This window comes from Radiomyces spectabilis, assembly GCF_025331425.1.
Source record: "Radiomyces spectabilis strain NRRL 2753 chromosome Unknown BYT42scaffold_10, whole genome shotgun sequence".
Taxonomy (NCBI): Eukaryota; Fungi; Mucoromycota; class Mucoromycetes; order Mucorales; family Radiomycetaceae; genus Radiomyces; species Radiomyces spectabilis.
In genome coordinates, this window is record NW_026251935.1 from 1,414,126 (window position 1) to 1,437,402 (window position 23,277).

General features: G+C 43.6%; 9 protein-coding genes and 1 non-coding gene across 10 annotated transcripts; 3 read left to right on the plus strand and 7 right to left on the minus strand.

The window, feature by feature from the left end:
* Positions 1–64: 64 nt before the first annotated feature.
* Positions 65–1,988, minus strand: BYT42DRAFT_61313 (SPX domain-containing protein). Its single transcript, XM_051571703.1, has 8 exons — positions 1,580–1,988; positions 1,258–1,495; positions 1,070–1,198; positions 920–1,005; positions 749–826; positions 513–632; positions 343–437; positions 65–265 (listed from the first exon to the last, which is right to left on the minus strand). Exons 1-7 carry the CDS (start codon positions 1,871–1,873, stop codon positions 399–401), a joined length of 984 nt encoding a protein of 327 aa, XP_051421327.1. The 5' UTR covers positions 1,874–1,988; the 3' UTR covers positions 65–265; positions 343–398.
* Positions 1,989–2,027: 39 nt separating this feature from the next.
* BYT42DRAFT_61558 (uncharacterized protein) lies at positions 2,028–6,687 on the plus strand. Its single transcript, XM_051571974.1, has 19 exons — positions 2,028–2,414; positions 2,477–2,601; positions 2,691–2,768; positions 2,840–3,292; positions 3,368–3,530; positions 3,654–3,749; positions 3,822–4,065; positions 4,131–4,177; positions 4,291–4,436; positions 4,513–4,559; positions 4,656–4,687; positions 4,755–4,869; positions 4,940–5,040; positions 5,119–5,259; positions 5,334–5,401; positions 5,467–5,554; positions 5,631–5,803; positions 5,878–6,090; positions 6,151–6,687. The coding sequence occupies exons 1-19, from the start codon at positions 2,342–2,344 to the stop codon at positions 6,382–6,384; spliced, it is 2,637 nt and encodes an 878-aa protein (XP_051421328.1). The 5' UTR covers positions 2,028–2,341; the 3' UTR covers positions 6,385–6,687.
* Positions 6,688–7,311: 624 nt separating this feature from the next.
* BYT42DRAFT_616370 (uncharacterized protein) lies at positions 7,312–7,836 on the minus strand (the record flags this gene model as incomplete). Its single annotated transcript, XM_051572059.1, has 3 exons — positions 7,312–7,461; positions 7,524–7,577; positions 7,648–7,836. The coding sequence occupies 3 exons, from the start codon at positions 7,834–7,836 to the stop codon at positions 7,312–7,314; spliced, it is 393 nt and encodes a 130-aa protein (XP_051421329.1).
* Positions 7,837–7,944: 108 nt separating this feature from the next.
* Positions 7,945–8,748, plus strand: BYT42DRAFT_500997 (uncharacterized protein; the record flags this gene model as incomplete). The annotated part of the gene is made up of 1 exon (XM_051564744.1): positions 7,945–8,748. A coding segment is annotated over one exon (804 nt), but the record flags the coding sequence as incomplete, so codon positions are not given.
* An 880-nt stretch (positions 8,749–9,628) lies between these two features.
* BYT42DRAFT_501056 (uncharacterized protein) lies at positions 9,629–10,916 on the minus strand (the record flags this gene model as incomplete). The annotated part of the gene is made up of 4 exons (XM_051564748.1): positions 9,629–9,807; positions 9,887–9,912; positions 9,978–10,413; positions 10,481–10,916. 4 exons carry the CDS (start codon positions 10,914–10,916, stop codon positions 9,629–9,631), a joined length of 1,077 nt encoding a protein of 358 aa, XP_051421331.1.
* Positions 10,917–10,984: 68 nt separating this feature from the next.
* BYT42DRAFT_579575 (uncharacterized protein) lies at positions 10,985–12,607 on the minus strand. The gene is made up of 6 exons (XM_051569409.1): positions 12,348–12,607; positions 12,211–12,274; positions 12,101–12,149; positions 11,896–12,033; positions 11,239–11,814; positions 10,985–11,174 (listed from the first exon to the last, which is right to left on the minus strand). The coding sequence occupies exons 1-6, from the start codon at positions 12,489–12,491 to the stop codon at positions 11,102–11,104; spliced, it is 1,044 nt and encodes a 347-aa protein (XP_051421332.1). The 5' UTR covers positions 12,492–12,607; the 3' UTR covers positions 10,985–11,101.
* An 848-nt stretch (positions 12,608–13,455) lies between these two features.
* Positions 13,456–16,804, minus strand: BYT42DRAFT_579577 (uncharacterized protein). The gene is made up of 10 exons (XM_051569410.1): positions 16,480–16,804; positions 16,133–16,391; positions 15,350–16,008; positions 14,783–15,292; positions 14,553–14,703; positions 14,352–14,485; positions 14,213–14,281; positions 14,044–14,140; positions 13,740–13,982; positions 13,456–13,675 (listed from the first exon to the last, which is right to left on the minus strand). The coding sequence occupies exons 1-10, from the start codon at positions 16,504–16,506 to the stop codon at positions 13,629–13,631; spliced, it is 2,196 nt and encodes a 731-aa protein (XP_051421333.1). The 5' UTR covers positions 16,507–16,804; the 3' UTR covers positions 13,456–13,628.
* A 1,349-nt stretch (positions 16,805–18,153) lies between these two features.
* BYT42DRAFT_579582 (uncharacterized protein) lies at positions 18,154–20,400 on the plus strand. Its single transcript, XM_051569411.1, has 5 exons — positions 18,154–18,245; positions 18,325–18,526; positions 18,607–18,973; positions 19,039–19,631; positions 19,711–20,400. The coding sequence occupies exons 1-5, from the start codon at positions 18,243–18,245 to the stop codon at positions 20,082–20,084; spliced, it is 1,539 nt and encodes a 512-aa protein (XP_051421334.1). The 5' UTR covers positions 18,154–18,242; the 3' UTR covers positions 20,085–20,400.
* Positions 20,401–20,520: 120 nt separating this feature from the next.
* BYT42DRAFT_t111 lies at positions 20,521–20,592 on the minus strand. The gene has a single exon. It is a non-coding gene; the product is annotated as a tRNA-Cys (tRNA).
* An 854-nt stretch (positions 20,593–21,446) lies between these two features.
* On the minus strand, positions 21,447–22,593 carry BYT42DRAFT_579586 (uncharacterized protein). Its single transcript, XM_051569412.1, has 4 exons — positions 22,185–22,593; positions 22,024–22,098; positions 21,769–21,952; positions 21,447–21,619 (listed from the first exon to the last, which is right to left on the minus strand). Exons 1-4 carry the CDS (start codon positions 22,288–22,290, stop codon positions 21,553–21,555), a joined length of 432 nt encoding a protein of 143 aa, XP_051421335.1. The 5' UTR covers positions 22,291–22,593; the 3' UTR covers positions 21,447–21,552.
* Between the last annotated feature and the right edge of the window lie 684 nt (positions 22,594–23,277).

Consider the following 23,277-nt stretch of genomic DNA (forward strand, 5'->3'; position numbering starts at 1 on the left):
GCGAGATGCGGGAGTTGCTTGAATGTTTTCGGGTCGATAGCTACTCGCCAAGCATTAATATACCAAGAACGGACGATGAAAATGTATACAATCGATTGTTTTTGTTACCCAGTTGACACGTCTGAAACAATAACAAGCCTGCCATTCCCAACATGAATCCGATACGCCATGTGGCACCAGAATAGTCTCCTTGATTTTCAGGTACACGCAGTTTGCGCATACCGCGACCCCGATGACCGTCCGTGAATTCTTGAATGTATAACGTCTATTTTTTGATGTCATCAGCTTTTCTCAACTCCTGGGAATGGCGGGATTTCTTATTGTTCATTTTGGGTTCCATACCTCGGTTTCATGGAGAATCGTATCAAGTTCTGTGGAAGTTGCCCAGTGGTATTTCTTTATCTTGGGATTATAAAGCGTACTCGCCTTCCAACCCGCTGTCTATCACGATGGGCCGTTAACAGAAAAAAATATTTCTCGAGAACCGATTTCGGGACCAAACGAGAGCTTACCTTGTCAAACTTTTTGAGGATTTTCTGAAATCCGGTTTCATTGAGTGATTTGTAAGAGCGCAGAAATTCAAGGCTTCGATAAAACTCCGTAAGGGCCTTTTTCAGCCGGCTTCTTGCCACCTGAAATTTTGCAGAAAAATACAAAATATATAAAAAAAAACCATAAAACAATGAAAAAAAAAAAAGGTTAGAGATCCGAAAAAGGTAATGAGATCCTCTGACTTGGGTAACGTTACATTGAAGGTAACATCCGCGGAGAGAGGCTGATGTTTCAGCCAATCAAAGATGGAATCCGTTCCTGTGTCATGGGCAGGCTAACATGTAAAAAAAAAGAGAAAAAAAATGATGCGTTAAACATGAGATTGCCAAGTTGGCGGTTCTTTTTTTGGGGGGAGGGATGGTCGTACTGTCAGGAAATGGCGTCCATAATCAGCAATCAGATGAAGTTGCATTTTCAACGCTTCGAGTTTAGCCTTGGCTTCGTTTTCTTTCTCTATATGATTTATTCTTACAGATAAGTGGCGGAACCCGTCAAAGGAGGCGATTGTATTACATACCGTCGTAGAATAGCGCCACTTTTTCAAGCTCCTTATTGAGCAGATCAAAGAAGAGGCGTTCTGAATGACTGGCATGAAACAAGACGTCGTCTAAGTTGGATGTGGTACCGTAACCGACTGGCGATGAGCCTACATCATTTGGGTGTGTGGATGAGTGCGTGCCGGTGACATATTTTATCAATGTGTACCTGAAGTGGGTCTGACATTCAATCCCTTGGATGTATCAAAAAGCGGAGGATCGAGTTTATTTGATAATTTATCATCGATATTGTGGGTCGGAAACGGCCAATCGGTGTTGGTATGCCAATATGAGATTGCATTCGAAGGCCATCGTTGAGGCATCCCTGCATCAAAGGAATCGGTATGACGTCGGTAGAAAGCATGATCCAGTTCCAGGGCGGCTTGTTGTTCACTGAGTTTTCGATGCTGCGAGAAGTTAAAAACACAAGGATGTGGTCAGAACTGCGAAAAGAGTAAAAAGACCCAGGGGGAAAAATGGTCCAAAGGTACCTCATCGACTAATTTAAGTCTCTTTTTCAGGGATTTGTAATTTAGATAGGCTTTTCTCCATTCGGGTATACTCTCTTTTTCGAGATGTTTGGCAAACTTCATTTTCTTTTTTGGTACTGCTGAAAAAAAAAAAAATGCCTGAGAAAAAAATGAAAAGAAGCGGGGAAAACGAGCAATAAGTTTCGAATTAAGCAATATTGTCAAGGGAAAAAAAAATCCCAATATGAAAAGAAGAAGATATGGAAGCGAAAAAATAAAAAGAAGAGGAAAAGCCAAAGTCAAATTTGATGCCATATTTAACCTTATTTCCAGACGAGGTGGACAAGGTTACAATGATGACCTGTCCATTGCCACACGTGTCCAACGATAGGCTATCCTTCCCTTACCGTCATTCGTATCGCTCTTTTTGGGCGTAATTTTATTTTTTTCTCCATCTTGCCTTTTTACTTCCCTATCGCTTTTGGTTTTCATTCCTCCAATCTTGTTTGTAACGCTAAAAGAAACGGGAAATAAATACGAGAAAAAAAGGTTTATCCATGTTTATTATCACCTGCACCTCGATAAAAAGGCAATCCCCCATTTGGTACACCTTTGGCGCGCCGTTCTCATGATAAATACCGCTGCTTCGTGTCTTACCTTTTTGATTTTTTTCGCCCTCCACTCAGCATAACCCGCCGACCCAAAAAATTGGGCGCTCTTTTAGGAAAATAAAAAAAAGTGCTCTGGTAGGCCTGCAAGTGTTCCACTCGTCCCATTGTTCCCATGACGCTTGTTACCGAACGAGCGTTTTATAGAAAAACACGTAGTAACGGCATTATCAAACTCGTCAGAGAACGTAAGCGCCTTTTTCAAACGGTTGATACCCTCTCTCTTCAACGTCTTTTGACATTACTCCAGAATACCTTCGCCATGACGTACCGTGCTTGGCCGCTTCGTGTTCTCACCAATGTCACAATAACACGAATGACCAGTATACATTGTTACGCGACGATGCTGACCACTATATAATTCCTGACATGACGGTAATGTACTCGGAGAGAAAAAAGAAAAAGCTGCCCTTCAATATGCCCACAGTGTGAGTGAAAACATGGCGCTCATGTGAAATCGGTAGATCGTCATGCGTTACCTCGAAATCCTGGAACAGGAAGAAATAACAGGCATGATTCTCAGTCAAACAGTGATCAATTCGGTAATTTGGATAGGATGGGGATCCTGTCTCTGTCAGACACTGACTGATCATCCATTGATTATTTGATTCAGCTTCAACAACACGATAAATCTCGACTGTATCGAAAACTGCGCCAGATCGTCGATGATTCTCGCCGTCACAGCGTCGTATTTTACAACGAAGTATTTACGGAAACCCAAGTGCCTCGTTTACCGGGAGAAAAGGCAGCCGCTCGTGATTGGCGGGCCTTGTGCAAAATGGCGGCTTGGTATAACAAACATCTAGGATCCAAACGTATCATTCTACTGTCAGAAGCACAGACTGCTCCTGATCTCGGCCCCGATCTCGCTTCCGATTTCGATCAGCAACAAATCTCTATTTACACCATGCAGCAATACATTGACGAATACTGGTCCGACCATGCTCTATTGCAAAACCTAGTGCATGTCCTCGCTGATGTCGTTTTGGAGGACGATCTGGAACGGATCCGCATCCGTGTCGGTGGCAACAAATCCACTGAAACTGCCGTATCAGGCTACACCGAGGTAGGATGTCCTTCCTTAGTTTCTTTTTTCATGTGTATCAGAACAAGTGAAACGATTTTATTTTCATCTGTGCAGTACAAATCGGCCGACGAATTGGAAGTGGGGATCAAATCATCCCGCTATATTTCTGGCACTTTGCATTGTCGAGCTAATCAACGTGATCAAGCCTACGTCCGTGGAGGCGACAAGTTGGGAACCGATATATTGATTGTGGGCAATGAGAACCGAAATCGTGCCGGTAAGCAACATCACGGGGAATGCACACATCCCTTTTAGTTCTCACGCACCGGGGGCTCATGATACATGAAACCCTTTCTTTTTTTTTCTTTTTTTTTTTTCGTGAATGTCCACCCACTGTTAGTGCACGGTGACATGGTGGTCGTCGAATTGCTGTCAGCGAATCACTGGGCAAAGGCGGCTAACGAAATCGGATACAATGGTGCCAGCGCGGAAGATGGTGAGATAAAGAGATGACAATATTCTCTCACGTGGATCACTGATGCGAGGACGGTGGGGATGGGGAAATTAGAATATGAGCAATTACGACTTGCCAGGGCTGTGGATACAGAAAAGCCGACGGGACGCGTCGTCGGTGTCCTGAACCGGAATTGGCGCTCCTATGTCGCTACCATTCAGGAAGACAGTGCGGAAACAGGGGGAGGCTCCTTTCATCTGGCGATCCCACTCGATTCCGTTATACCCAAAATTCGAATTCGACATCAAGATGTGAAGCTGATTCAAAATCAACGCATTGTTGTTCGCATCGATAACTGGTAAAACACTTTTCTTCTTTCCGCGGATGTCCCATTGCATAATTTCTGACATGCATGTTACCTAGGCCTGTTTCATCGCAATATCCAAACGGACATTATGTACGGTCACTAGGTCAGTGCTATCTCTCTCTTTCTCCCCTCCCCTGAAAAAATGTCGGTTTACCGAAACAGGCTAAGCTCACTAAAAAGAATCCCAATGGATTGCGGAATGCAAAAATGGTTTAGGTCCCATTCATCAATTGGATACCGAAATATCGGCCATTCTTGTCGAGCATGGGATTTCCGTATCGCAAGCTTCGCAAGGCTTCAGTGAAGCCTGTCTTAAAGAAATGCCCATCGACACCGAGCAATCGCCCTGGCATCCTCAACCGGTACCTACAATCTCATATGAAAAGAACTGATCGGATTATCAGTCATCTGATCCCATGACATTTCTGTGTACAATAGGAGGAAATCGCACAACGTCGCGATCTACGGAATCTTACCATTTTTAGGTAGATTGACACCTCATGATACACTCTTTGACGTAAAGAGAGAAAAAATTTATTGACACGGTTTTCGTTTATTTTTTTTTTTATTTTTTTACTTAGCATTGATCCCCCGAATTGTCAAGATATCGATGGTAATGTGATAAGCGGCTCAAGAACGGTAAAAAAGAAATCATTGACTGACGCTGATTTTCGTGATAGATGCACTTTCTGTTCGGGAACTGAAAGATGGACGAGTCGAACTTGGGGTTCACATTGCCGATGTCAGCTATTTTGTGAAAGAACGATCATTGACCGATTTGGAAGCCAGAGCAAGGTGATTGTTCTGTGATATGTGTATTGAACCCAGAGAATGATGAGCTGATTTTCATATCTGAATCTATTAGAGGAACCACCGTCTATCTTGCGGATCGTCGATTCGATATGTTGCCGTCCGTCCTCAGTGAAAGAGTGTGTTCTTTGCGTGGAAACGTCGACCGCTTTGCAGGTAAGCTAAAATCAATGCCCTGCCAAAAGAGGCAATCCCGGTTTCATGCAAGACTCGAGTTGGTGTAACGTAAACTAGTGTCTGTGCTGTGGACTTTGGATAGATCGTTCAATGTTAAGGACATTTGGTTTGGACGCACATTGATTCGATCCAGTTGTGAAATGGAATACGAACAAGCACAGCAACTGCTGGATGGAGCTCCGATTGCGACCGGTCTAGGTGAGTTCAACCACCGCTGCTGAACCACGTTCATGCAATCTCTTGACTGATTCGTTTCATCAACAAAAAAAAAGATAAACAATTGAGTAACAAGTTACGCCCTTCCATACATAAGCTAGCGGAAGTGTTGCGCGTCATGAGGGCAAGTTTCATCTCGAAAAACCAAAAACAAGGTAGCGGGACTCATGCTGTCCCACATTTTGATAGAATCGACGCCTGGCTAAAGGTGCTTTGGAACTCGAGAGCACCGAAGTCAAATTCAAAGTGACAGACGATCACCAAGTGACTGATATTAATATCCTTTTTTGTTTTGCCTTTCCATGCCATCTCGTTCACTTGGCATACTGATTATCCTTAACCATCGTTTTTACTTCCCAAGGATAGCATGGAAATTCACGGCTTGGTAGCTGAAGCAATGATCATGGCAAATGCAGCGGTAGGCAAGCGTATTTATGAAGGATGCTGTGACGCTGCCATTCTACGAAGACATCCACCGCCTAGCAAATCTCAGTTTGCACAAATAGTCAAAGCAGCAGAAAGCAAGGTACAAGCGACATAAATGAGCACTGGACATGAGCGCTAAGATGGTCTTTACTGACAACCCAAACCAACGAACAGGGTTATACCATTGACTTTTCATCCAATTTGGCATTGGCGAAATCATTGGAAACAATTGTAAGAGCTAATCGAGACGACCCAAATATTGCGCGGTTGATGAAATCGATGGCCACCGTTGCCATGAACGAGGCCTCGTACATCTCCTCTGGTCATTATGCTGTAGATCAGTATTACCATTACGGTTTGGCATTGGATTTTTATACACATTTTACCGTAAGTGAGAAATCATCATTGGCTCACGCAACGCCACCGCTTGATAACACAAATCTACAGTCACCTATTCGTCGTTATGCCGATGTTCTTGCACATCGTCAGTTATTACACTGCTGCAAAGACTATTACGCCACCTCGGATCAAGTGCAAGGATCCACCAGTTTTGCCGATAAGCAAGTTTCCGATATATGTGACAATCTGAACCTGAAATCGCGTGAATCCAAATTTGCGCAACGGGTAAGGAAGTATATGGTTAGACGATTTGGATCGTCCTGTCAGCTGATTTTGAGATGATGCTTTCCTCAGGATTCCACGGAATTGTTTCAAAGCCTCTATGTGATGCAGCATGTAAGTTGTTGACAATGTTCGATACTGGGATATTTGACACGCTTCGATATTCAAACTGGATGTTTCCCTTTTTGATGCAGACGACAACGGGGCCATTGATCGAAAACGGAATCATTTGCGAAATTCAATCGAATGGATTTTATGTTTTTGTGCCGAGGTAAACCAAGGTTACAACCGTTTTTTTTTTATGGTTGGGAGGCTTACCTATTCATTGGTCCTTTTTACTTTTCTGTTTCAGCCTCGGATTAAAGGGTCCTGTGTACCTTAAAGATAAGGATGGCAAGGCGACGGTGCCATTGTCTCTGATATCGAGTCAGCCCTCCAAAGGTAGAACGAACGTGCTTGTCTGCGAATTATTACGACTGACCAGTTGCCTTGATACTTGCATATAATTTATTAGATGAGGATTATATACCCAATGCCGACATTGACGTTGAATTACCGGTCCGAATTTCTGTCAATTCTGCGGACTTGCCTCGTCCTATTGTTTTCAACCTTTTTGACCATGTGCGAGTTTCTCTAAAACTACGAAAATCACATGCCCATCGTCATATGGTTTATATGATGCTGGTAGACCTTCGGCCGACATCATCACCATCATCGTCGTCGTCACAACCTGCCATGACAAAACTATCGACGAATCAAATTATGCAGTCTATCATTGCAGGTGAAGAGTCACAAAAAGAACAGCAGGACGCTTCCCTAGCACCATCCACCCGCCTATCATCCAAGTCAAAACAAAAAGGAAAAACCATGTACGAATTATTGGAGCAATTTCGACGATTATCCATTATCGAGAATAAAGACTAGATACGGTTTTTTATACTATGGAATAAGGTGCCTCTCATTCTTATCTTCAGGTGTTTTTTACTTTTAGTAGAAATCTCCTGTTTCGCGAGAATAGCGGATCAAATCAAGATCCACACGCAACAAGGTCAGCATATGAGCCATCTCGTCATCATCTTCTTCCTGTGAAATGTCCCCTCGGTTGCGAGCAAGGCTCAGCAGATCTTCGGCCACGTTCTGTGCGACAGTTTAACCTTCTCTTCACAAATCGACAACCAAGAATAAATGGGGATGCTCACCTGAGCAATGGCACGCCATTTTGTCACTAGATTCTCCAATTCCATTTCTCCTTGCTACATGTGGCCATGATGAGCTTGCCTTGTGAATGTTTACAAAAGGTGGTCCTTTGTGAGTGACACGTACTGCTTGACGGTACTTTTCATACCGTTGAAGTCTGTCGAGGCGATAGTCCCACTCTCGCAGTTCTTTGTGTAACTTGATTTCGTCGCTACTCATCTTGTTGGCTCGACTGCGCTGCTTAGGCCTTTGAAAGGCCGCATCCTCGGTGGGACCATGCTGAGCAGGTCGTTTGTGTGACCCAGTAGACTGCATTGAACAAACGTTCTATTTTTTTAATGCAAAAAGTTCAGAAAACCCCTCTTTTTTTTAACTGACTTTATAATTTTTATTCATCTTTCTTGGGACCGTCAAATTACTGCCATGGCATTCATTCATGCAGCCAATGTATCGATCCATGAACCGTCAGATTACAATCCTTTCCGCAGACAGCTGACTGCCAGTCAACGACAAAAGTTGTATTTAGCCTTCAAGCATACCCTTCCTTATCTTTCTTGCGCGGAATACAAATCATGTGCCGCCGTCGATACCAGCTTTCACCAAATGATCATGCAGCAATTGCTGGAGAAACCTTCATTCCACGATGGTCATGTCCATGACGCTCTGCATCTGCTGGTAAAATGGGTGGATTTATTACCGCATTTTCGTCCGGAAACCGCAGCACTTATCAAACACTTGGACGTCAGCCACATTGAAGATTCACTGTACGAACGAGTACCCTCGTATTTCTTTGAATATCTTCTTCGCTACACACCCAACTTGCAAGTACTACAGTTGTCGCGGACCTCATTTCTCCAATGCCGGAACTCACTGCCTCCTCGCTATGAACTGCGGCATCTGCATACGTTAGATTTATCTTACTGCGACAATATCAGCAGCGCGACATTGTGTGCTCTCTCCGCCAGATTACCTTGTCTTCAGCACGTGAAGCTCGATGGGATTGCCAGTAACATTGATGAAGGCGTGGCAGCTCTGGCTCACCGGGGCGAACTACAGTCCATCTCCATGCGCAATTGTTCCAGTATATCCGACGTTGCTATGTATTCTCTGGCGAAATTTCGTACCATCAAACTCAAAGAGATCGATGTGAGCGGGTGTCGCAAAATAACCGAGAATGGATTCCTTATTTTAGCAAAGTACAATATTCATCTTCAATTACTGGGCTTGGACGACACCTCTTGCTCCGGTGCGACTATGGAAAAGCTGCTAAGTGCTTGCCATCGTACTCTGCGGTCACTCGATATAGCGCATCATCACCAAGAGCTTGACAAAGAATATCCCTCGTTGACGAAAACGATCATATCACTCTGTCATTTGGAACGTTTGGAAGTGTCTTTCAACATGATGTGTTCGTTGCTTTCTTACTCGAACCAGGAGCTTATATGCACGCACGACAAGTTTCCAGAGCTTCGCTGGTTATACGTCCATGGTCTTCCGGAGAGCACCTCGATGCAATTTATTCATCGATTGATACAGCTTATTCCCAGCCTCAAGCACGTCACTCTGACCCGCGATTATTACGAAAGCGACTTTCTGTATGGATCCTACACCACCTCTCCTCAAACGGCAAAAAATGGCCATACCGTCATCACCGATGCCGAGATTCAAAAGTTCAACCTGTCTCACAGATCGCAAACCATCATCACTCTAGTCCACAATCGAGAAACTGTCCGTGATCTTGGCATGAATTCTTGGTAAAACGATCACTCAAAACCCCGGGCCGGTCCATGCGCAAAAAAAAAAAAAAAAGAATAGAAAATAAAAAATAAACCCACTCTCCTCTTGCCAGCCTACTGTAATAGTCGAAACATTTCCTCGGCATATACGATATCACAATACTCAATTCTATTTTACTGAGCCAACTAGCCAACTTAACATGTCACACTATGCTCATCTAACCCAATAACTTTGCATATAATGTACTGTCTATATAAAACGATCTATTATATTATCGACTTGTAAAAAATGTTTTTTGCGAGACTTCTTTTCAAAAATGATAATGACTTGAAGATCCATACTTTCTAGTGATGTGTATTACCCAATGGGCCTACTTTCGAGTGAATGCAGATCGGCCAGCATGGAGGAACCATTTGTGTAAACCCAATGCAGTGGTCATACCTACAATGACAATGGCACCCAAAATACTGTAAAAGTCGGGGTATTCATGAAGGATAAAGATACCAAACAAAAAGGCGAAAACAACGTCGTTCATACGCATCAATGTTCCTAGAAAATATGCATGCATTCGATTTAGATCAGTATCGCTTACGAACTCCAGTATTGAGTTCTTTGTAAACTGGCTTACCTGGACCGGCAGGAGCAAGTTGCAAACTGATATCATGCCAAGAATGAGTTATGCTGCCCTTCTGTCTCCCTTCCCTTTTTTCCTCACTTACCCTTGATTAAGTAGACATTGACCAGCAAAAGCCATCAAGCCTACCAAGAAGAGGACTGAGTACTCGTACCATCCGTGGGGCATGACAAATTTTTGCAGCGTCAAAAGACCGATAGGACTAATAAGGGTGGAAATGACACCAAAATAGACCACATGCACCATGAAATGTGCACCTTTGCCGATTTTGCGGACCGTACAATAAGCAACCGCAGACATCATGGCACCAATCAGGGCAGCGAAAATCGCCATTAAACGTTGTGCTTCCGTTTGTCCGTTTGGCAACTTGGCGTCGCCTCCAAAAAGAAATTGCGGCTTGGAGACAAGGACAACGCCAAAAAGACACATGACTGAGCATAATCCATCGAACAAGGTGAAAGATTCACCCAAAACCACGGCAGCGAGAATGGCCGTGAAAGCGGGACTCAAGAAGAACACAACTAAAGCATACAAAATAGGTGTGTTTAACGACGGGATGTGGGGCATAAAAATTGAATATGCCATTACCTGTGGCGTCGGCAAGGGGTAACTGGGTGATACTGTAAAAGAATAAAGCCAAACCTAAGGAGCCTACTAAACCCCGGAAAAACAGCCAGCCTCTCACCCCGGGTTTGCCAAGAGGGTTTACTTTAAAGATGGCGCAGCCAATCAACCCCAGGACGGCCTGGACAATGGAGCGAGCCAAGACGATCTCGAAGGACGGAAAACTAGCACCACTTAGTTTAACGAATAAGGACATGGACGAGAATCCCAACGCAGATAAAGTCATCAACAGTAATCCCACGACTTCTTTGCGTCGTGCAGCATGATCAGCGTGAGCTGGGGATGAGGACGATGTGGCGGTCGACTGAACGGTAGCATAGCCACCGTTGCCATTGTTGACAAGAGGTGTAGTCTCGGTAGCAATGACAATTTCTTGATGGCTACTTCCTGAACCTGTCATTACACAAAAAGCTGAAAATGAGAAGACTGGCAGAAAATGAAGAAAAGCAAAGCAAGCAAAAAACAAGCAGAAAATTAAAAAACCCAAAAAAGGCTTGAAAGCGCCCAAAGAAGGCAATTTTTTTTTCATTATTATGAACCTTATCATTGGCTATAAAATTTTGTGGAGGCATACATTTACAAAAATTACAATGGAGGTACAACACGGTGGCAACCGTAAGCACTTCTTCCGGCATTGCAATCCTTGTAAGATTGGCAGCTACAAAAACGAGTAAAATAAGATCAGTACCATAGACATGCGTCATTGTATCAAAAGTTTTTACCATCGGATACAGAAGCCATTAATATCAGGCTCGATCAAGGAGACGTAGTAGGGGTAGCCCTTGCAAGCCGAGTGAGGAGGCGATCCGGCACCGTGATTGTCGTATTGACCACCGCCGTCTTGGCTGGAAAGAGAGTATTTTGAACGATCGATTTTACCCGTGACTTGCACAAAACCGGCAGCGGTATTCTGCTGGAATTTGGCCGATTTAATGAAACCGCGAGGAAGCAAGCCAGAGCCAGGAGCATTCACGTTGGGACGGGTACAGAAGGCAACAGCATTCTTTTCCGAATCAGCAATAGCATCAGGATCGACCTTTCCGCCGTGGTCGTCCTTGTTACCGGGCGAACGGGGCAAAAACAAGCAGAAATCTTGCTGGCTTTCGACGGCAACGGTTAAACCGGTTGGATACGAAGGCGCAGGGGTTGTGGAAGGACGGGGCACCTTGGAAGTGACATGAGTCACCGTGGGCTTTCCATTGCTCATGGTCTTGCTGGTCACACGCGTCGTAGGCTGGATATCACAAATGTTGCCTTTGGGATCAAGCACACATTGATTCGTGAACAAGTTGCAGCAGCTATAATAAACATAAGAAACAAAAAAAAAAAAGGTCAACTCATGAACCACAGCAACTTTTCATGGACTGCGTGAAGCTTACTAAACACCAGGACAATCGTCATTAGTAGAGCAAGTATTGGCCGAGTCGGTAGGCATAGGAACGTTGGTTGTTTTGGCAGGTTTGCTTGGGATACTCTTGCTGCCTGAAGGCATGGTAGCCGAATTGGTCACAGGTGGACTAAACATAAATGAACAGATTTTTTTAAATCACGAGCTTTTTTAATGGCAGTGTTAATGAAATTTACCTCAAACAAAGCGACTGTCCAATGTACAAATTGGTACAGTCAGGATTAACTGTGATAAAAGGATTCATATAAGCGACACTATTCTCCACTGGTGTGCCATAAATACTTACTGGAAGGGTTCCACTTTTTCAATTGGCTGGTAGTAATGCCAAAAGCATCCGCAATTTTATAACACTAATCAATATATTAAAAATCAAAATGTGAGTGATATTTTGATGGACGTGATCAACCCAAGAGAAATACGTACCACATCATTGGGAACAACGGTGTAGGTCTTTTTACAAGTAACAGTATATTGCAACTGAGGGGATTGACTTGGCTTGGGAGCGGCCAAGACATCAGGCGTAACACCGGCAACAAGGGCAATAGCAACACCCCAAATTAATCTCATGATAGGAACAAGAGAACAGTTATTTTCGCGTAAAGTAAAAAAGGAATGAAAAGTAGCGAGTACTATATATAATGAAAGGAGGCTATTATAATTAGAACAAAAAACGAATGACGAAGGCGAGCGAAAAAATAAAAATAAAAAAACCTGAGCTAACACTGAGCTACCAGCGGTTTTTATCCTTAGAGGGCGATCCAGGCCTAAACGATGGCGAGGTTGCACAGGACCATCGCGACGTGAATAAGAAAATAAGAAAAAAAAAAGTCAGTCAATCCAAAGTGAGACCGTCGATGAGAACTCCACCCTGATAGATCTATTTTTTGTTGTCGGTTCGGAGGAAGAATAGCTTTACCAGTCTCGTAAAAATAGGTTGGTCGCGTGGGAGAGATCGTGCAATGAGAACTCCTGCTCAATGCAAGAATAGCCACAGAGGTACCACAACTCACCGAATCGAGCCATCAAATTCGGGAAATGGATCCTCACCATGACCAGCTGTAAAATGGCTACGGGGAATTTGAGCTAGTTTTCCCAGCTTGAACCCACCAACTGAAGATCTTCCATTTTGTGCAACAATTTTGATACACAACGTGCAACTGGCACCATTACAGGCTACAGCGGGGTTACACGCTGATCGACAAAAAAAAATATGATGACAGCCATATATTTTTAGTTGCATTTATTTTATCCTTTTGGTGATATTATGACAATCAGTAAAAAGTTTGTAAAACGAGGCAACGATATCCAAATGCCCCGCTGTCCAATCATACCCATGTCGCCCAATCAATCCAAGAACGTAAACTTGATCTCAAACATACATCACCTGGAGTCGCCAAGACATTTCCGCACAAAGATTACACGTGGTTTTTGGTTTTCCCCCCATCCTTTTTTTTGACATCATCATCTTCTGTAGACAATCAGATAAGCCAACCCACGGCTACATCTAGTTTTTTGGCAAATATTTGCGTTACTTTTCTACGCGTTTAAGTAGCTCGTTATCGCGCTATGTCTTTTCTTTCTCTCTTTTTGAGTGTAGTTTAATAGAAGAAAGATTGAGGGTAGAGAAGGGGATCACTAGTTTTTTTTTTAGGTTTTTCTTTTTTTTCTGAAGCCAGGAACCTAATTTTAAATCAGGAAGCAGAGCTAAGAGTAGGTGGACGGGGATGGTTCAGCCACGGACTCTGGCGAAGCTAAACCAGTTCAGCATTAGCACGATTTGTATCTAGCTTGATTGTGCAGTACAATTAAACTTACGAGAGGTCGTTTCTTGGGAAGGCGGATACGGCATGTGGTTTGCATCGACCATCATGGGTCTTGTCACCATGACAGGACCGCCCGGCCCGGGATTTGGTGGCATCATCTCGGCAGGGTGACGCATCATCATTGGACCTTGATGCGGCACATTTCCTTGGTATTGATAAACTTGAGGCGGCATCCCGTGAGGTGCCATGGGAGATCGCTGAGGCGATGGGAACCCTTGTGGAAAAGGTGATCCATCTAATATTTGAATGTGAGTATTGCGCAATTTTTCCGCCGACAGACGCCCTCCGATACTTACGAGGAGACACATTGGCCATCTGCGGACTGTAAGCTACAGCGGGCGGGGCACCAGTCGGTGGCATTTGTGCGGCCGAGATAGGAACATTAGGAACAAACTAGTGTGAATAGGAGAAAAATAAAACGATGAGTTTTAAATGTTCTGTTTGAACCACATTGCTTTTTCTTACCTGAGGGCTCATGTATGGAACGTGATTAGGCTGTTGCACAGGAATTGGCGACATACCGGGGATAAATTGCTGCGGAGAAGAAAGTTAGTCTCGAGGCACGGACATGGATGGAATAGAGAGACTTTTTTGCGTCACTTACCTGTGGATAACGGTACGGAGGATATCCGTAAGGGAAATTGGGCGAAGGATAGCCAGTAAAGACATCATCATCATAGTGAGCAAATTGATGGAATTGATGTCGATACTGTTTGGTTCCAAACGGCCATGTGGGTCCTAATACAACCGTTCGGAATCAGTGGACATTGCGTCCTGAGGTTCAGAGAAATTCAAGTACACTTACCAACTGAATTGGCTGGAACATCTTTGCCTTTGCTAAAAGATGGGGTAAACGCTTCGGCAATCACTAAAGGTTCAGCTGCGACTCCTCTTTTCAGCTGGCGACCAGCAAAGAACGGCGACGAGGCTTCAGTCGTCGATCGTGCTCCTCCTCCCTAATGATCAAATCCAACAACATCGTTTTGTCAGCCCATGGAAGCAATAAAAGAATAGAACAATAGAGGCGCGACTTACCGGAACAAATGCAGGTGCGGTAGGATTCGGTTTAAACTCGGAAGCTTTGACATTGAATTTGAATGCAGAATTGGCCGGTTTGACGGGTTTGGTTTCGGTCGGCTTTTCTTTGGGTTCAGGAGACTGATCGGCGTCAGACAATGGTTTAGGTTTGGTGGATGCAGGTTCAACGTTTTCCTTATTCTCATCTGTGGTCACTCCGGTCAAAGGAGAAGAAGCCACAGCCGGTTTCTTGGTTTCCGAGGGCGAAGGCGAGGTGGATTTTCCCGGTTCAGTAGGACTGGTACGTCTCTTGCCCTTGGACAGCAAAGGAGCGAGATCCGGTGGCACCGGCATATCAAGTCGGAAGCTCTGATGGAACTTCATCAATTCAGCTAGACGACTGTCCTTTTCCTTTTTCTGGAGGGCTTGTTTTTTAGCATGCAATTTGTCCTTTTCCTGCAAAGCAAACTGTCGAAAGGTGGTGGCAATTTCAGCCTCGATTCGCTTGGGATGAGTTCCTTCGGTAAGCTTTTTTTTTTTTTTTAGTCTCCAGTCGTCACTTTTGTTTTTCATGTCGAGGCCTACCTTATCCATGGGAGGTTGGGCATTCGGTGATCGGGTGTCTTGACGGATATTGGCCAAGTTGGCCACAGGAGAGGCGGCCTGTGCTCCGATTTTGGGGAGCGAATTGGTCATCAGTTTATGCAAGGGGCTATTGGGTGGCAAATTGGTGGATGGCGACTTGGCCATTGTCGGTTCATGATCGTCGGCCCCGTCTTTCTTCTTGCCACTCGGCGAAGCTTGCTGCATTTGCTTACGCAGGGCAGGAGGCATGTACCTGTTGGGATTCACGTCACGTACCACGGCGCCGTAACGGTCTTCTTCATCTATGTTACTGTCATCCAACAAGCCGCGTTCCTCTAATAAGTGAACATTGGTGGTGGCAGCGGACGACTTTTGAATTTCTGCCGCTTTCTCCATGGCCTTCTTTTCACGATCCTTGAAATCGGGAGCCGATCGATCCAACTTGGTTGTATATATTTCCTCGTCGAAATCGGTCTTCAACCCAAACAGTTTCTCATTGGCAGCAAACTGATCCCATGATCCCGAACCTTGAGACGGTGACTCCAAATCGCCTTCCAATGCATCAAATGCTCCAGCCTCATGACCTTCCGGATTCCACTTGTGAAGTTCACGTTCTCTAATCTCCATGCGTCCGGAAATATCGGTATCGGTCTTGAAAGCTAAACCGAGGAAACATACACATGTCAGTTGGTTTCTGTGTGTTATCTGTCAACAATCCCCCACCCCACCCAGCAAGAAAAATTGTTGTCGTTTTGTGCGTGCTTGATTCCGTTCATGACTTACTGTCTTTCTCTGTGACCATGTCACCCGCCGTGAGATCAGTATCGGCAGCATTAATTTCCACCAAGTCCTTTGAAAAAATAATCAGGGAGGGTTTGATTGGATTGGGATTGGTGGTACCCTTGGTCAAGGGTGGTGCCTGAGGATCGTGAATCTTTCTAGCCAGTTTTAAACAGATATCAAGCTCGCCTTGGGTGGAAGCACTGTGAAAGACACCTTCAAATTTGCTACCATTTTTCACCGTGACCTGAACGACCGTTCCCTGTAAACCCATGTCAACATCCCATCGGATTAGATGCCGTGTTCCCATTTTTCATCCCGCTCTTTTTCCCCAGTTACGAGTACGTTACCACCAAATTGCTGAGCAGGAATAGCATTCGGTCATGCAAATGTTTGGCCGTTTCGTGATCTTCACTCAAGGCATCGGCTGGTTTATGTGACAAAGGGGCAGCGGTGGATGTTGCGGTAGGAGAGGGGAAATGGTTACTGGGACTGTTGTTACTGTTGTTATAGGCTGTGCGGTTACCAGGCGTGTTGGCATTGCTCCATTTCTTATTGCCTGGACGGCTAAGTTGTTTTCCATTAAACGATCTGGATTACCCGTTATTTGGTGATTGTTTTTGTTTGTGAAAAATGAGAAAGACTTGCTTACTTTGCAGGTTGCTTTGGCTGGCCAACCTCTTGCTTTTTACCGTGTGGTTTCGAGTTAGTTGCAAAAGACATGGTCCGTAGAGAATTAAAAAGGACGATATTTCTGCGTCACGGTAACGAGCGGGTTTCCGGAGTGCAGACAGGAAGAATAACAAAAAAGAAAAGAGAGAGAAAAAAAAATAGACAGCGAGGCCGACAATGAGAGGATTCCTTTTTTTTCTTTGCAAGCACCGAAATTAAACGAGAACCAAGTTTCCCATGCAACAGCCAAGTGAAAAAACACTAATCTTTCGCAAGGTAAAGAGAATTAAAAAAAAAAAAAAGGTAGGGAAACGGTTGACGATCAGCAACTCTTTTTTTTTCAAAATTGAACAAGCGCACGCCCAAAAGTTGAAGGGAAAACCGAATTTCTTTCAAGTCTCCTTATTCAGCCAAATAAAACCATCAACAACGATTACGTCAGAACAAAAGCAAAAGCATGAATTAGAACTGCAGTGAATTATCAAGTCCAAACATCATCCATATCAAAAATGAAGTAAAAAAAGGACCCGCTCGAAAAACCGGCACACCGTGTTCAAAGAGCGAATAAGCTGCTAACAATACAACTTTTTGTTTACACTGGATGTTCAAGACGACATTGCCCTTTTAAAGGAAAAAGAAACATACATATGCACGTGGACCCTGTGAATGTTGTTACCATTCATTCCCAAAAAAAAAATCAATCAATCGCTTCCCATTGGCAGATCCCCTTTTTCACATAAAAGTGGGATTCCTTGTATTCCACAGTCCGCTGTCCGTTTGGACCCAAAAGGTTGCCTGCAGCTCATTTGGCATCAAAGAGGGGAAAATGTTTGTGAGACCACCCTATATCGGATCCCAACTGGCCCACATCCACCTCGCTCACGCACTCACTTCATCACTACTGTATGTACAACACGGCACCGGTCTGTCCCAATACCGCCATTCATCACCATATTGTTCGAAACCCAATACAGTTTCAGACACCGGCCATTGGACTAAATTATTCCGTCCAGCTCGGTCCAGGTTCAGTCCAGTTCAGTCAAACCTGTGCAAGACAGGCCGGCCGATGCATAGCCATGTCTCTCAGATAACTGATTTGAGGTGCCACAAAAACTCAACACTACAAATAAGGACCAAGAATATTGCAAAAAAACAGAGATGATCAGTTATCTGATGCCAACAGTGTCATATACCATTAAATCGTCGCTTCTATTTATTCCACTTATACGCGAGCTTTGTGCGGGGTGTGTGAACCATTTTGTCCGACACCCAGTGATCGAATGTCTGACTTTCCCGCAAAAACCTCGAAAACTAATTTTTTTTGGCACGGGCAATATTAGCCGTCACGAAAAAAGGCGCCACAAAAAATTGGCTTTCAGTTTTTTTTTCCAATAACAAAAAGTTTTGAAGATCCGATCCTTTCACGGCCTTTCACTTCACCATGGTAAGATTTTTTGACAACCACCATCATGAACCATGGCAATGGCAACGGGCATGCTCACCTTTGATGTTTCCTTTTGCAGGTTAATTACGTGTTGTTCGAAACAGCTTCCGGCTATGCTCTTTTCGAGCGTCTTCAGTCCGAGGAGATCGGTGCCAAGTTGCAAGAAGTCCAGGATACCGTTCTCGATCTCGCCAAGTTTGGTAAAATGATCAAACTCAAGTCCTTTGCTCCTTTCAAGAGTGCCGCTGACGCTTTGGAAAACGCCAACGACGTCTCTGAAGGTAAATCTCTCGACCCATGTCTTGTTCGCTAATCGACACAGTGACTGACTAAAAAAGTTCTGACCCATCGGTTTCATTAGGTATTGTCAATCCTTCGTTGAAGGCCTTTTTGGAAATGAACATGCCCAAGTCTAGCAAGAAGAGCAAGGTCGCTCTCGGTGTCGCCGAAAAGAATTTGGCTGGTGCTATCAAGGGCGAACTCGGCTACGAATGCAGTTCCGATGAAATGGTCCAAGAATTGGTCCGTGGTATCCGTTTGTGGGCCGATAAGTTGCTCTCCCAATTGAAGGAGGGTGATCTCGAAAAGGCTCAACTCGGTCTCGGTCACAGCTACTCGCGTGCCAAGGTTAAGTTCAACGTCAACCGTGCCGATAACATGATCATTCAAGCCATCGCCTTGTTGGATCAAATGGACAAGGATGTCAACACATTCTCCATGCGTGTCAGGTAAAAAAGATTCATCATTTTCATTTCCTTTAGAAAAAAGGCTGATGTTTTTGATTTTTTTGCAGAGAATGGTATTCGTGGCATTTCCCTGAACTTGTGAAAATCGTCAATGATAACTACAAATACGCCAAATTGGTCAAGATCATCAAGAACAAGGCTGAATTGTCTGAAGAACAACTCGACAGCATGGCTGAAGTCGTCGATGGTGATGAAACGATTGCCAAGCAGATCTTGGATGCTGCTCGTGCATCCATGGGTACCGATATTTCTCCCGTCGATATGATCAATATTCAAAACTTTGCTGACCGTGTCATCAGCTTGGCCGATTACCGTCACAAGTTGCACACTTACTTGATCACCAAGATGAACTACGTTGCACCTAACCTTGCCGCTGTCATTGGTGAAGTCGTTGGTGCTCGATTGATCTCGCAAGCCGGTTCGTTGACCAATTTATCCAAATACCCAGCCTCCACTTTACAGATTCTGGGAGCTGAAAAGGCCCTCTTCCGTGCCTTGAAGACCAAAGGAAACACACCCAAGTACGGTTTGATCTACCACTCGTCCTTCATTGGCCGTGCTGGCGCCAAGAACAAAGGTCGTATCTCTCGTTACCTCGCCAACAAATGCAGTATTGCCTCCAGAATCGATTGTTTCTCTGGTACGTAAATCTTGGATATTTTTATGTGAATCCTTTATTTTTCGAGGGTGATGATTGACGGTATGTGTATTATGATTAGACAAACCTACCGATAAGTTTGGTCAAGCTTTAAAGTCACAGGTGGAAGAACGTCTTGCTTTCTTTGACAGTGGTGCTGTTCCCGAGAAGAACATTGATGTCATGCACAAGGTGTTGGCCGGTTTGGATCTCGATGAAGACGAAGAAGAGCAAACCGAAGTGGCAGTAGAAAAGACATCCAAGAAGCGAAAGGCTGACGATGCCGAAGAAGCTGCTGAGCCCAAGAAGTCAAAGAAGGAGAAGAAGGCCAAGAAGGCCGAAGCCGCAGCAACCGCCGACTCTGGCGAAAAGAAGGAAAAGAAGGACAAGAAGGAGAAAAAGGAAAAGAAGGAGAAGAAGGAGAAGAAAGAAAAGAAGAAGAGCAGCAAAGAGTAAAAAAACAGAAAAAAAAAGAAAGAATAACAAGCAAAAGCATCCCTTTTGTTGTAGTCGTTTTCAGTAGTAGTTTTTTTTTCATTATTTTTCTTTCATTTGGTTTTTTTCCAGGAAAATGTCCCACTTCCTTCAATGTAAATCGTATATAAACCATTTTTTTCAGCATCCTTAGAATAAAACCCATATCGTTTGACTTTATCATTTCATTATCCTTTTGTGGAGAACTGAGTTGGCAGTGTTTAATCTCGACCAAGCAAAAGAAATCAGAAAATTTTGCTCCCTATTTGGCTCTTTTTCACCAATTGTGGTATTTTCTGTAACAAAAAATCTTTTGCTATGCATAAACCACGGCGAGCCATCGTTAAAAAGAAAAAGTTTTTACTCCACTTCGTTACAAAAAAAGAAAAAAATCCCCAGAGAAAAATTGCAAAAAAGAAGGGCCCACCGTGATTTGAACACGGGACCTAGGGATCTGCAATCCCTCGCTCTACCGCTGAGCTATAAGCCCTTTTTTCCAGAAATTCTGGAGATGATAGTCATTCAAAAAGCAAAATTTCCCGGACGGTCACGTGATAATCCGGCTATTTCCGGCCTTTGTTGACCAAAATTTCCCGGACTTGTCGAGGAACGGTATTTTTGCGCCGGAAAGCTGTAATTTTTTTTATTTATTTTCCAAGCTGGTCAAAGGGTCAAAAGTTTGGACAGAACGACAGTATAATGGGATAAAAAATGCAGCTTTTCTTCCGGCAATGGACTTGCCGTGGCAAAAATTTATTGGAGTCACTGGAATCTTCGTAGAAATCATTAAAAGTATCGACGGAAATTATGACCTTTTTGAATAATCTGTCAGGGGAGACTGGCCTCAATCTTCTTGTTAATCTATTTCAAATAACCGAGGGGAATCAAAGACCAACCAACCTTATATCCTGGCGTTCAAGAAAATAATAGGCTTGTGGTGAGTTTATGACTCGGCATCTTCACTCAGATTTTCTTACCGATCCGTCATAAGAAAATCTTGTAAAATTTTAATCAATTGTGGAATACATCATATCAGATGCTATTCATTAGGGAACCCCCCCCCAAAAGAATGCTGACACGAACAGGGAACTCTTATTATCTGTAGTTGGCGATGGTTGAAGAGTCCGGACTAAAATTCAGATAAATAAATGATCCAGCTCTTGTATTGCTACTTTTCCATCGCCATATAACCTTTTAAAAGGCTAAAGTATATTGTACCTTACCACCTTCATTTGAAAGTTTCCTTTGAGAGCTCAAACAAACATTGATGATTTTTGTTTTATGTTTTTTTTTCTCAAACAACGATCTCTCTGATTATCGATGCTGAGTTTCAGTACTGGCTTCCTATGAATTACAGGGACAATGAAAACTCCCTATTGGCATAAAGGGTAAACGTTTTATTTGCATAAGGTCATCAAAGGTCTTCAGGGATATAAATTTCTATGTAAGTTTATTTCGTAATCTTGAATGGGTCGGATTCGTAGGTGCACTCTTTTCCATCTTGTTGTACGTGAATCCTATGCAAAATAGGGAATGGAAGTCCAATTTTAGAATGTGGGGATTGGTTGGCATGGAGTCGCGACTCTCCATTCACTAAAATAGATTCACAGGCCGCCCTTGATCTAATTTCTTTTTATAAATCAGAAATAGCTAAACGAGAGCTTACCGGTACCAGAAAGTGTCAGGCAAAGATGTATCAAGCTTCCTTAGATCCTGTTGCACGGCGGTCACCTTACTGAGTATTTCCTCTTGATCGTTACCGGGGATCCAAAGCTTTTTCGACAAGGTCTTGTCTCCAGCTTTCCGTAACAGATCAACTTGCTTTAAATGGGCACCTTCGTTCGTATTCCCTGGAATAAAGAAAATTAGACAATCGAACCAATCATTTGTGAGACAAGATGTGTGATTTTTTTTCCTTTACCAAGCACTAGATAGGCGGTTTGTTGGTTGGATATACTGACTTCACTATCTTGCTTTGGGAATAGAATATTGACGCCTAAATGGAGTTTTGCGAATTTTTTCAGTATCGAACATCTCGCAAAGTTGAGTGCAATTTTGAACACCCAGAGATCTCGGTTATACCTTGGCATTGACTGGCATTGGAATCAAGGGCAGCCGCGATGGTTTTTAATAAAGCGAGCTGTGCCACAGCGAAAATAGCGAGTGTTGTAAATGAGAAAGAGACCATGGAAAGAGTTATTTCGAGCAGAGCAACCGAAGAAAGAAAGGGAGCGGAAAGCGAAGCCTGGCTGCATGATCAATTCAAAAAGTGGCTTGTTTACCCTTATCCCCTACAATGAACACAAATGTGTGACAACGGAGACTCCAATCCACAGTTCTTATTTTCCCCGAAAAGGCACAGAAACACACACACAACCGGAAGAAGCGTACGACAGATTGTCCATAAGACTAGATCTTCTAAGAGACGTATCATTCACTGTATTCACCCGCAGTATCGCTGTTCCTGAACTTGGACGAAATAAACTTTTGGAGAAAGCAGGATGATGTGTTTCACGTTTCACCCGAAGCTTGGTTCTTTTTCTATGATCTATTCAGCATGAAAAGTCGCAGTATTTAAATTATTTGTTCAACCTTGACATCTTGGCTCGTCTTTTTTTTTTTTTTTTTCATCTAAAAAATATGACCTTGATAGGCAAGTAAAATGCTTCAGGGAAAACGCTGGTGCCTTGTCAGATACCATGGCATTCATTTTCACAGCCTTTTGGCGAGTTTTTCCGCGCCAAATCTTTTCTCTGCTTTTGATGAGATTGATCAGAGTTCCCTTGCCCTCTTCAATTGTTCCTTCACCCATGATTTTTCAGTTTGCTGAAGCAAGTCTCTATCCAAATGAACCGGAGGATACGGCAGCAAAAGAAGAAAAAAAGGAATGGGCATTTTGTATGCCTTGAATGTTTTATTGAATTTCAACGAAATGACCTGGTCGCCAGGGTTGTATGAATTGTTGCATTTTCCATGATGAATAACTGTGATTTATGACAAATGCATGATACAAGACATTGTTGCTATGGTAATATGAAAGGTTAAAGGGAAGGGAGAGGTAACTGCTCTCAACGCTTGTATGTTATTCAAGGAGTTGTCTACCTATGATATTATCATTTGAGTGAGATGTCTGGTAAGTATAATTCAGACCTGTGAGTTTCGACTTGCATCATTT